Source organism: Aythya ferina (assembly GCF_964211825.1).
Source record: "Aythya ferina genome assembly, chromosome: 5".
Classification (NCBI taxonomy): Eukaryota; Metazoa; Chordata; class Aves; order Anseriformes; family Anatidae; genus Aythya; species Aythya ferina.
The window spans coordinates 1,251,091-1,264,795 of record NC_140301.1 but is presented as its reverse complement, the minus strand read 5'-3'; the positions used below and the strand labels follow the sequence as shown (position 1 = coordinate 1,264,795).

Below are 13,705 nucleotides of genomic sequence, written 5' to 3'. Positions count from 1 at the left end.
GTTTTATGTGTTGTTACATTGGGCACAGTGCCCATACTTAAAATTTCCAGAGAGCTAAAGAGTATTGAAAAGGATCTTACCCCAGAAGTATATACTAAATACTCTTTAAATTCCTGCACTGTTTCTTTGAGGTTCTTGGGGAAAAAAAAATGCTGAAAAGTGCTTCAGAATATGAAAAACATATTTAGTGGAAAAAAGAATGTGGTTAAGTAAGTGAGTATGAAAACCAATGATTTTTATGGGGTCAACAGTTTATTTGGCTTGTTTGCAATATAATTGAAAGGGTTTTAAAAAGCTTTCCATGACCTCTTACTTTAAAAATTGCCAGAACATTAATCTACTGAGTCTATAACAAATTCATTTGCAGTTTGAGCTTTTTCAGATTGCTTCTTGAAAAGCCAAACTTAAGTTTCTCTTTTTGAAAATTTCAACCAGTAAAATGCTTTATGTTAGTCAAACACAATTAGCAATGGAAATAACTCATCTTCCTCTGTGAGCACACTGCTTTTTAGTGTGGACCTTTCTGTGGAATTCTGTTGTGGTGGTGGAATTTTATGGTGACTTGGCAAATACCTTTCAATTTATCTCTTCATTCATTTGAAGTTCTGTATTAGGAAATGAAGGTGTTATGCAGCTTGCTGTTGGCATCAAAGAGGAAACTTCCTGAGATATATACAGTGTTCCATACAGAGTGTAACATGATGTTGTAGGGCAACATGCCCTTCCTGTAGCTTTTAGCATTTTTTCTCCATTTTATAGTAAGCATTTTTGATCTGGTTTATTAAAAGTCACAAAACCATGGTTTCATGCATAATTTAATCATGACATCTAGGTTTGATTGTTTTCATTTTGTCCACAGGTGTCAGTGTGCCATGTGGCTAATATCTTTAGCCCTTCAATTAGCATACTTTAGGACACCATGCATAGCTCTGACTGGATGTATAGTTCAAAGTACAACCCCTTTGCAATCTGTGAGAAGCATCAGTATAGATAAATATAATGGCAAAACCGACAAAACCACCTGGTGATTACATACACAATTTACTAGGTTTACTTGGAGGCTTTGAGAACAGTGGGAGTATGCACACCATCTGCCCTCTGCCTTCGTGGCCAATTCCAAGGACCAAAGTTAGGAGGCTGAGTTCCTATACAGTCAACAGAAAGAGATGGGGCCTTTCTGATGGGCAATTCTAAGTCCCTATTTGAGACTGAATATTTCTTGAAGCACTAATGTAGGCTGCTATAGTAGTACATGTCAGTTTGTTTTATAGATTTCTTGTATAATAATATTGACTTTCTCAACAACTTCCCTTGGAAACAGCAGGTATTCATTAGCTTTTTGTTTCACATAAATCATTTACCTTAGATGTTGAGTGTATAACAACTGATTCAGCCATGCACATCAGCTAACCTAAAGCGTTTTCAGAAAAGTTTTCAAGGGGCACTTGTATACCTAGCTTTTTAGATCCTTTGGAAATTTTCAGATTTTAACCTTGCATCTGATTATCTTGCCAAAATTAGGCCTAATAAAGGAAGTTGCAGCCTAATATGGGCCAAGACCTGCAAAATCCCTACAGAAAAGTTCAATTTGTTCTTGTCTGTTTTTTTTTTTTTTATTTATTGTATTTATTGTATTTATTTATTTATTTGTTTGTTTTTGAGGTTGTTACTTTTTGGCCACAACCAACTGAAGATTCAGTCCTGTCAGTATATGTGATACTATGTACAAGTTGTCTCATGGGCCTTTACAATTTGGTTGCATTTCTACATCATCAGCATTAGCCATTTATTTTCCTAACTGAAAGTGGTTGAGAAAATTATGTTTGAGTTGACAGTTTACATGTTATTTGCTTATATTTCTACTCTTTTTTACTATTTTTGTGATTCTAATGTTTATGGATATGAATCTGAGCAAAGAGAGGAAATAGAGAAGGGGCACTTCATCTGAAAATGTTTTGGCTTATGAAGTTACTAATAGTTTTTTCCTTGTTTTTTTTCTAGATATTGTAAATTGTGACTTGAAATCTACACTAAGAGTACTATACAACTTGTTTACCAAATACAGGAACGTGGAGTGAAGAATTAATTTGGGACGTCTTAACAAAGAAAGCATCATAACTAGCATATTTTTCATCAGTATTCCTCTGCATCTTTGTCCTAAAAGGAGCTAAACCATTTATCTGAAGAATCTTTAATTGACTATTCACACACATCTATTTTCATAGAAGGTTTAAAGCTAAGGCTATGTAACACTAATACATATTATGAAAAAAAAAAAAAAGTTTCAAGGAAGGTACTTGGTTATCTTCTCAGAGGATCCATGTCTCAATAATAACTGCATCATCACACTGTTTTGTAATAGGTGGAACAGCAATGAAAAAAGATTTAGTAACTGTAGTTCAAGTTAGACTTTGAAGTCAAACATAGATGCTTCATACAGAAACTTCCTATTTTAACGTTTTTATGTATATCTTTTCTAATCTGGGGAGGGGAAGAATATTTACTGTCCATGGTAAGATGGTTGCATTCTAATTATGAGAAATATGCATGGGGAGAAACAGTTAAATACTGTTCACATCACAGCTAAAAAGAACAGACTTATTCAAGCACTTAATCTGATTAATTTATTTAGTTAGGTTTGAATTTTATGGGTACAAACTGATGTTGCTACTTATTCTTTCAGTCTTACTATAATGTGATACTCTGCTTTAAATATGTATTATTGAACATTCCACCAAATACACTTTGCAGCTTGTTCACTTAATTTTGTTCAAGGAAGATACCTTCCTCGTCCTCTCTTTTTTTTTTTTTTTCCTAAAGTACACATTTCAGGATAGCACACCTGTATAATAGTTTCCCCGTATTATTTGTATTAGCATAGTATTAAAAAGTAAAAGAATGACTTGTTTTTCTTTTAGTTGTTGGAACACAGGATTTCCAGGTTTTAAATTTAAATTTATTGCTAAATAAGATTTAGAATCTGTTCCTTTGATTGAAATTATGTTTAATGTATTTTGCTGCATGATGTCCAACGTAAAGAATAATATATATTTTCCAGAAACATTCCTGTAGCCTTTCAGATACAAAAGCACTGTTTTTAGGTTAAAACTACTCCCATCTGCAAAGATTCTGTTACAGTGTAAGATTCTTTGGTCATTTTATATGGCTATAAAGAATATTTTTTTCTAATCATGACCAAACGTAAGCCGTTACCTTTTAATTTTATTTTTATTTTTAACAGACATAAAAGAGAAATGGGAATTGATTCTTCCCTTAGACTGCTGTCAAGCACCAGTTATGTTTCCATAAAGAATCTGTAGAGACTGCCTGGCATGAGTACAAATCATTAAAAACTGCACTGGTACAAGCTGAAGAGTAAATTAATCATTTGTTAGAAGTCTTGATGTTAGTTTTAGATACCTTTCTAATAGAAGTGTTTCAGTGCAATCACAGATTCTTGGAATCCTGGGTTACACAGTAAGGAAAAAAATCCTTAGGCAGAAATTATTGGCCTACTGTTTAGAAGTCTTTGGACTGCTTAGTGTAGGAGAGAGACTTTTGAATAGTCATCCAATTATGGCAAAACTGGTATAGGTGAAAGGGAAAGGAAGTCTGTCAGTCAGCTCTTAAGACTGTTGGTCTGAAGAAATGTAGTGCTGGCAAGAACACTACATAACAGCTGTATGCTACTTATTATACAAAGCATAACATATTTTTCAGTTTTTAGGGCTTCTATTTTTAATTAGTGCTTTCCAGTGCAACACTAGCATAAAGGGAAAAGAAGCAATTGCATTCGTCTTCAGTGAACATCAACTATCGTAAATATCGAGATGATATTGACTTCTGCTGGGGGGCTACAGAAATTATTCTGTAATAAATAAATCTCAATAAGGAAATACCAACTTTTGCAAAGAAAATTCATTATTTAATTCAAAGGATAATATCCGGATATTCTCTGAACTCAGAAGTTGATATGTTACTGTCACATATGTTCTAAATATTTTCATTAAAATGTTTGTTTACCTCTATGTTTTTTTAACTGCGTTTCTGAATTAGAGGTACAGAAAATAATGATTATTTGCCTTTTACCATAGGTAAATAACTGGACCTTTGTCAAAATGAACGTTTGAGTTATATCTTTAATATTACTGATCTTTCTGAGAAGCTGCACAATAGGAATTAACCAAACATTTTTTGAGCAAAACAAAATGGAGCTTCTCATGTATAACAGCAGCAATTTCAGCTTATTTCAATGTCTGACACGTAAGTTTTCCATTTGCAGACTTAGATTATGGTAATTGTAGTAGTTCATTAACAAATGTGTGATATTTTTTTTCTGCAAATCCTGCTGAGCTGAAATGCTCTTTAAAGTCTTAGCAATGCCAAAATATTTTGATTGTCATTGTTTTCAGGAGTGCACTTTGTTTAAAGAGAAGATTTATGTATGCAAAAGAAAAAAGTTAGGAACAGTGAAACTGTTTTTCACTTGGACTTGAAAACATGTATTTCTGTGTTATATTGGTGTAACAGTATTGGAGATTTTGAAGTCTCTTAGACTCAATTTTCCACCTGTAAAAAACATAAAACTGACACAGAATTGTGAGATCCTTATGCTGAAATGCAATTATGCAGAACCATGGAAACATTTAAACAACATCCAACCTCTACACAAAGGTCTGTCCTATGTTAAGAATTTCTGTAAATTATAAGTGCTATATAATCAAGAGTGACCTATGTAAATATAGGCCCATGTGATAATTTTAACACATTCACACAAATAGTGTATGCTGCCAGGTAGGAGTGGCTCACAGCTTATATTTTGACAGTATAGATTTAAATAGCTATAAAATAAATATAAAATCTAATATACAGATTATATCTAATATATTATTACTTTGATACAGAATATTATAGAAATATAGAATACTACTGTAGGTAGTTGGCTCTTCAGCAATCAGTGTAGGCCAGCACCTTCCTGCAGGGAACTAAAACATTACATTAGTTGGGCCAAATTCTGCTCACACATATGATGCTTGGTATCCTCGTTACACAGTATGTATATGTCAATGTACAAATGACTACAGAATTGCTTTCACAATTTATGTTAGGATAGAAGTTGTTTAAGTTTTAGGTCAGTCCTGGTCTTATTTATAATGACTTTAAATGCTTAAATAGATCCAAATCAATGGATTTAGCCCATGTAAGATATCAACAGTCACCTGGAGAAGCCTGTTTCCCTGACTCCAGAGGAAGCCTCTGATCTTGAGGGTGCTATATCAGCACTTTGGGCTGCCTTAAGATCTCATGGTATCTGGGTCTCATGCACCTAACCATTGTGTCTGTAGTGTCTTGTCATCTGAAGGCCCACAGGTTGCTGAGACCCTTGAAAACCAAGAAGTTGTTAGCCTGATGTGAGGAACTGAAAGACAGTAAACATTTCTGTTCATGGGGCATTATGGAACTGCAAAAAGAACATTTTTCTGTGCTTCCCTTACTTCTAATCCATCTATTTGCCATTGCAGTACTATGGTAGCCGGGTTTATTTTGTGTTTAGAGACAGGCAACATCTCCCTATTGATGGATTCTTTTATGCTCTGTCAACCACACAGAAATTAGTTTTTCAAAGAGGAGCTACAGATTCTTAGAGTATATCAAAAAGATGTCAAAATCTTAAGATCAGCTCCTTCCATGTTTCTTTCTAAGCTGACTGGCTTTTATGTGCCGTAAAGAACAGGCCTTAGTAGAAGGTATCAAAGAAATCCTTGCATGATTTTAACTGAGACACACACATCAGGCCCAATTGTAGTCCTCTGTGTTTCTGATGAAGTATTGACTCACTGAGTCTCCTACTGAATGAGCTGACTGCAGGATATGTAGTTCTTCACATCTCTTAGTCAGTAGATATTTCCCTATTACAGGGGGAGCAGTAGCCCTTGCAGCTACATAGTTCAGGACCAGCAAGTGCTGGAAAAGGTCCTCATCTATTTCTGTTGACAGTACTTGTTGGCACATAAATCAGTGCCATTAGATGAACAGAGCATTTGGTCCTTTCTCTTTTTACAGAGGGTTACAGTATCTGAGAATGTTTTGCATTCAGGCAAACTATATTGATTGACATAAATGATATCTGGTTGACCTTTTTCCTTACTCATTTTCATGAAGTATGTTTTAAAATTCCTATCTTAGTTTAATTTTGCAGATACCTTACTGCAATTCACGATAGTATAAAACAGAATGGCTTATAGAAGTGATGGGTTTCATTTCATTAGAGAAAAATACCTACGATATTTAATACACTATATACTAGCTTTAGGTCTAGTTTCATTTGCTCTTGTCTTCCCAGCATAACAGCCATCATGCATGGCCTGTGTGTATGCCAAACACCCAAAAAGAGAACAGTGCCTTGGAAGACCTCTTGCAGGATTTTCTGTACTGTTACCTTTGCCATTTTACTATGAGAATGAATGTGGATTTTCTCTTTGAAGTACAAGTAAGGGCAGAAGAAATCCATTGTAGGAAGTTATAATTAGTTTTAAGTATGATTTTTATTGTATCAGAGGAAAAATTGAGATAGTAGTGTGAAAATTCAAAAAAAATCTGCATATCTCAACAACCACAGATATTCCAAAGATTTTTTTGAGTCATTTGACATTTACTAGGGCTAATGTTACGTATTTTGACAATATTTTCTGTTTGCCTATTTCTTTTAGTAATAATGATTTATTTTTTTCTGTTTAATAGTTTAGTGCTACACAGCAGCAGTTAGTGTCATTTAAATACTTGCTTCCAAATCTTAAGATCAAATTCAAGAAAAAAAAATATTTGCAAAATTCACTTCTTAAGGTGTGTATCTGAAAATAATGCTTAGTTTAAACTAAGCTGTGTTGTTTTCAACTACAGTGTTAGTATCTTTCACAGAATCTCTTTTATGTACTCTGTAAGTGACACTCCACTGCTGATTTTTCCTGTGTTTTTTCTTCTGAAACTTTTGTTATGATCCACAATAAAATTTGCACCTGAAATTCAACATTGTATGTTGTTGTTGGGCCAAAATATGACATATATGAAAAAAGCTAGGAAGGCTGTATGGTTTTATGTTCTCAGAAGTTCCAGACCTCTCTATCTAAGCCATTCTCAGTTACCTCCTTGTGGGTGTACTTGGTGTTTATTATTATTTTCTGTGGAGGCTGGTGACAGCTGAAAGTGGGTTGGCAGAAACAGACATGTAAGCATATGCTCAAAATGATTAACAGCAGCAGGTCAGGAAAATTTTGTATTTGACTCAAAATGGCAAAGCATGCCTTTGCTTTAATATTGCTATGTTGAGCTCCTTTGGGAAGATTTTTCAGCTGGTTATAATGCAATTTTCTTCAGGGTAATTTTGTTATTTAAAATTTAACAAAATGTTAGTGAAATGTTAAAATTATCAAAATTAAACTGCCCATTTCAAAAAATAACTGCATTTAGGAAGATTTTACATATTTTTTTTTTTATATAAACTTGTTTTTGTTGTGATCCTTTAATGCAGGAGCTTCATTGCAGAACTTGGAACCAGTCAAAACTATAGGCATCTAAAGTGGCACAGATCAACAATTTTAGCCACTGAATTACTGGAATGAATCCAGAAGCAGGTGTTTGATCTTTAGTCTGCTTGTAAAGCTGAAACTACCAAGCAGAGCTGCCCAATCAACAGGGAGCACTGACAGGGTGAGTTTTAATGCCATTCTTCAATCCCAGCACTATTACTCAGAGCTGGAAAGAAGTATATCTGCTTTGGATCCACGGTCTTAAGCCCCACCATATGCACTTCCAGATTTTGTCCCAAATTTTATGGGTTTTGTCCTGAAGAGCAAGTAGACTTGCAGTCATATATTGCAGTACAATAAAAAGGTGATGGTCTAGGTACCTCAGTTTCTTCATTGTTAATCACCCAGAAAGTGAAAGACATGGATTTCAATGCCTTTCTGCACCCACAGGAGTCATTTCTCCTCTTTAGAAGAGTACTGTAACCTGCAATATGAATTTAAGGTGATACACTTTTTTTAATGTTGTTAGCAGGGCATTGTTCACTTCCAAGCTGCAGTTGCACCTTTATATATAAAATAATTCCACATTAATTGAAAGGGAAAAAGAGCAGAAGAGGAAGTATAACTGGTGGTTATGTTGAAAAGGTGGAAATGGTTTTGAGGGAAGAACATACCTTCAGAGCCTCCTCTAAAGCTTACCCCTGTATTTTAAACTATTAAAGGGTGCTAGAATAGTGAAATATTTTGAAGAGGGACCAGAACTAACGTCATGTCTATTTCAATGGAAAGTTACTGCTGAGTTTTCATACAAGATTCTGCTGTTACGTTGAGTGCAAAACAGCCCCAAGAAGATATTGCTACCGCGCACAACCTGCAGCCTGAGGTAGGTGTGCATTTCCTCACCAAAGCAAGTAGTTTCATCCACTGCTTCCCTCATCCACAGGGTGTGTTTAAGGAAGTTGACAGACATGACTGCATTTTGTCTGTCAAGTCAGTTAAGGTTTCTTGGGCCTTCTCTGAATGCAAGTATTGTATTGAGTGCTGCATCTCATTTTTGGATTCCAGGTAGATTAAAACTAGAACTACTCAGCTGACCCGTTGAGACTGGGTCAGCTCTGAACATGTGAACGCATAAAATTCTAGGAAATTTTCAAATACAAATTTAGACGCCTTCAGGGGAAGGTGGTGTTTGAACAGATTTTCCAGAATCGCAACTTTAGTGCCTGTATTCTGTGTGAGGAGCTGAAAATCTGCCTAGGGCCACACCACTTACATGAACTGAGGACACAAGGGAGAACTGGGGAAACAAGGGAGAGCATCTTCTGCTTTCCTTCTGAGATCTCCATGTTGTGGCAGACTGCACAGACTGTTTCCCACTTGGTTCAATTTAATTTTATAGGGTACAAGCCTGAAAACATCTTTTGACTATTTCTCCCTCTCCTGGATTTTTGCACTATTCCAAGTCAGTGAAAATTAATACTAAACAAGCATGTTGGGGCTCTAAAGTCTTCAGCTGTGACTAATCAGCACCATTCACTGCTTAGGACTTGTGATACTGGGAAGAATGAATGGTACTGACTGTAGTTATGTCTCTGAATGATTAGTCAATTGGATCACATGCCAAACTTATAACTGTTATATTAGTTGTACAGGTGAGAACTATTAAATTATGTCCAAGGGGTAAGGGTAGGGTGAAATCACTGTGTCCAGAACCTTTTTTATTTGTTTTTATTTACATTTATCTATTTGTATTGGATGACAGTACCTAGGTAAGGGGTGAGTATGTTATATTCCTGTGCACAGTCTGAAATTTGGGAAGTGCTTAGGGCTGTAGCCTCGGTTCAGGAAAATACCGAATTTACTCCAAATATGTGAAAAAAGTCCTCTGTGGTTTCTTGGAGTCTGTTTTACCTAGAAATGGGTAAATATCCATATCACCATAGGAGGCCCCAGTCTCATTTACACCGAGGCCTGCATTATATTGTCTTCATATCTAAGCACTATCCTATGTAATTACCCCTTCAAAACCATTACCTTCAAGGCCTGCTTTTCTCAAAGGACCCCTGACAGCCGCTTTGTAAATTAGCTCATAAAAGATATATGCTTCTTGTCCACTCTTGTATTCATTAAGATATTCACCTGCATGAGGGTTGAAAAACTAGGATAATTTATGTCTTGTCTTGTGAGGCCCTTGGAGATCAGATAACTAAATCTGTTGCAGAGTAGCAGAATGCTGCTGTCTGCTTTCAACCTTGGCACTAAGTTTTAGGCAGACATAACTCAGGTGTGCTTGCTGTTTGTTTCATATCCATGCCTTCAGGGTCTGTTGCATTAGCAGTTCTGTGAATGTATGTTATGATACAGTCCTCAACTTGAAAAGCTCACAGACTTGCAGGAATGTGGGAGGAGGAAAGCTATAAATGTACTTTACACAGAAGATTATGATAGGTATGGATTAGGAATCGAGTTGCTCTTTCAGTACCCAGTGTGTGTCTTTATGTTGTGGTGTAAAATGGAGCTAGAAAGTTACTAATGAGGCTTGTGTAGAATGCCAGTCCTTAGGAAAAAAGGGACGAGAGGTGTTACAAAGGCTTAAAAGATTACCACACTGCTTGTGGTAAAGATATCTAGGTGCTCAGCATCAAGCCACTGAAGCAAATAAGTATGTGCGTTTGTTAGGTTGCTTGGGGAGGAATTTTGCCTGTGAAAATACTGCAGGGCCATCACCTAGGAGGTAATTTACAGCATTACAAGGTCCATATGTGTGAGTTAGACTTTTGCGTATGTGGTAGTAGCTCAAACACTTTAACATGTATATTGTTACAATAATAGAGTACTGAAGGTGTCAGTCCTGGATTTCTAAGCCTTCCGGACCTCCAGATCTTTCTGAACTGTTTACAGTGGCACTTGAATAGACAGAAACAATATCATTGGAGCAGATCTGTATCCTTAATTGCATAAAAACCTTTTACATCTACTGCCTGAAACCAGCACTTAGTTCAAACAGTGTCATAACCTTTAGTTTTATTTTTTTGTGTGTTATCAGGACAAATTAACCCATTAGCTGCACAGACTCTATTGTGAGTCAGAGGTATATGACTCATGAATAGAACACATTTCTATTCTGGTTCTAATTAACTTGGCCTCCACCCAAATCCTCCTTGTAAATGAATGATACCAGATTAGCTGAAGTATATGATACATTTTTATGGTTTGTACTAAACTTACATGTGTATTTTTATGAGATAATGCTACAGAAAGAGATCCCCATGAATGCATTACCTTAACAAATAAGCAACAGAAGTGCCTTATTTCACAGACTGTTAAAATATTGTAATTAATCTTGTTTGTTTACCATGTAAACTATAAGAGAACAAACAAACAAAAAAAGAAATGCACAAATTTAACACATTGAAAAATTAGACCTAGTCTTGATTCTGATGAGTGGAAAAGATGTTTATAGTTGTTGTATTTTCAGCAGAGGAGCCCAGAAGTGCAATATTAGATGGCATTTCCCTTTGTGATTTTCATAATTCTGCTATCTGGGAACTTTTATCCTCTATCTCTCAAATGTAAAGGTTGAATAGCTCAGGATCCCTATCAGTACTTGTATTTGAATCACTGTGCCCTCTCTTAACAGAGCAATACCAAACCCAAATAAACTTCTCATGTGTAAATTGCAGAGAGGGTAATCTGAGCCATTACTGAGTACAGCCTTTCAAAACAGAAGCAGTACAAACTGCATTTATGCATTTTTAAAGCAACAATTTAAAAAAAAAAAACAAAAAACAACAAAACAAAACAAAACAAAACACACATTAACAACAGCCCACGCCTGTCTGACCTTCACAGAAATCAAGGCCTGAATCTTGTTTAACTTAAATCTTAACTTCTTCGTGTCATTGTAGGAACTCTTAATGCAAACGAGAAGCAGGCACACAGGTACTTGGTGGAGCCTTCCCACAAGAACACTATCTATCTCTAAAGAAATAAACTCAGAATAAAAGCAGAGGGTAAGGGGAAGAGAAAGAAATATCTTTGCACAAATACTTTATAGTTTGCAGAATCCTCATATAACACAGTAAGGGTGGGCCAGGCGACCATAAAATAACCTAGATAACCTAGACAGGTAAATTAATCAGGAGTGTGCTCCATGTGCTACCAACTGTCCTGTGACTAATAAGTTAGTTTTCTACTTTGGCAGGTTCCATGGGTTTACTTGTAGCATGAAGAAAAGAGCTGGAGGGAAAAGGTCAGATTTTTAAAAGGGGCTTAGTTCGAGTGGCTCTGAAATGAAAACTTGCATGTGGACCACTACTTCCTAAACTCTGCAGTCCCACAGTTTAATTCCAGTTGCTTAGAGCACTTAATCAAGATATGCCTTCAACTCTGCCTGCCGCCAGTTAGTCCTGATAAAGCCCTAACTGGGCTTCTCATTGCCTAAGTGGTGACATTAGGACTTCCATCAAAGCAAAGAAATTTGAGGCACGTATCAGACTCAGTTTCATTTAGCTAGAGCTCTATGTCCAGATCAGAGATTTTTCTGTCTTGGAAGGATGTTATCACCCTGTGCAAGAAAGACAGTCTGGCAGTAAATTTGCTACAGTACACATTTTCAGATCACTATGGGAAGTTAACAAGTTGGTAGTAGGCAGATTTAGGGCACAGACTTAGCTACTGATGTTTTAAACAGTTACCCTGCTTTTCAGAACATACATATTCCTCAGTTGAAAGTTTTGAGTGTTAATTTTTTTTTAATTCCATTGCTGATAGCTAGACTTTGCTTTTCATTCTTCATTTGAGATGGTAGTTTCTCTATGCCCATATTGTTTGAGGTCCGGTTACCAAAACTGGATGGATAGCTGTTTTATGCATACAATTACATTCCCCCATTGAACAGAGCTGCTTTATGTAATCTGTAGACAAAGTCTTGTATGATCAACCAGGATGCAGAGCACAATGTGAATATAGGATAATAATGGCCAAGTTTCTCTCAGTCAGATATACCTCCTTTGGGTAATATACCCACAAGGGAACCTGCATGAAAATCTCAGGATATCCTTGTTTCTGTGTGTACTCAGTAACAGAAAAGATCCAGGACTCTCTCTCACTTTGTGGTTACGGAAATTATGTGTAGTTGTACTACTGGAAGCAGGAAGAAGCTGAATGCAATTGTACCCTGATGCAAGAAACAGGATGGATCTCACTTGGGCACCGTAGTCCCAGCCCCTGTAGTATTCCCTTTGCTAGCAGACCCTTGGCTGTCCTTCTGAGCATTTTCAGGAAATAAGCTTGACTATCTTGTGTTGCTAGGTCTTTCGCACATACCTTGACACTTAAGGTCCAGAAGTCTTCTGATCTTCTCTTCTGTCCTCTAGTAGGACTCAACTTTACCCAGTAGTTTTGGCATTGAGACTGTAACTTCTGCTACTTTTTAGTCCCCTTTCCCAATGGCCCAGCTACCCAGGCAGACCTCAGGAATTGGGAGTTAAACCACAGTGAGTAACACCAACAGAAAACATGCTGGCTTAAGTCTGGCAAAATTTTCCATTAGGTGAATTCCCCTGATTAAAAATCATAAGATTTGTTCCAGGGAATAAAGACACGCCTATAATTTAAACACAATCTCTCTTTTATTGCTGGCTTGTTAAAACTTCCCATTCTCTATTAATCAGTGTTTCTTAATTAACATAAAATTCCCAGTGTCTGGTACAGTTCTACCACCCACAATCCAGTGCTGTCCTGTTTGTTTCTATTTAGACTACATATTGCTAGAGTATGTAGGATTACATTGCATGCTGCAATTCTTTTCAGGGAGGACTGTGACACTTGGCCTTGATCTTGGCTTTGTCTAGTACAGAGCATTGTAAGTATCCTATGTTTATTTATAACTTGGGGGGAACAGCAGAGGCTATCTGATACTGTGCACAGTCTGGTATTCTCTATACACTGTAATTCTCGGACGGGACTCAAGAATTACAGGGAGATGAGCTTTGCCATTTGGAAAAGAAGTCTTACATTTTAACTAGGATTCAATTTTAGCCAACCAGCTAGTTCAGTCGACCAGTCCAATTATGGTGTGGGTTGAGCAAGTTTCTGTGTTCAGGGTTCCCTTGAGTTGTTTTTAGTTATGAAATGAAAATAAGAAATTAGGTCAGTTATACTCTATTGACATCTAA

General features: G+C 36.3%; 1 protein-coding gene across 1 annotated transcript in view; it reads left to right on the top strand.

Annotated features, from left to right (window-relative positions):
• The window catches only part of PARVA (parvin alpha), a 70,314-nt gene extending 63,287 nt beyond the window's left edge, over positions 1-7,027 (top strand). Inside the window, exon 13 of the mRNA XM_084519849.1 lies at positions 2,002-7,027. Coding sequence (XP_084375975.1) covers positions 2,002-2,078 — 77 coding nt within the window. The 3' untranslated portion in view covers positions 2,079-7,027. The remainder of the gene's footprint in view (positions 1-2,001) is intronic.
• Positions 7,028-13,705: the final 6,678 nt, after the last annotated feature.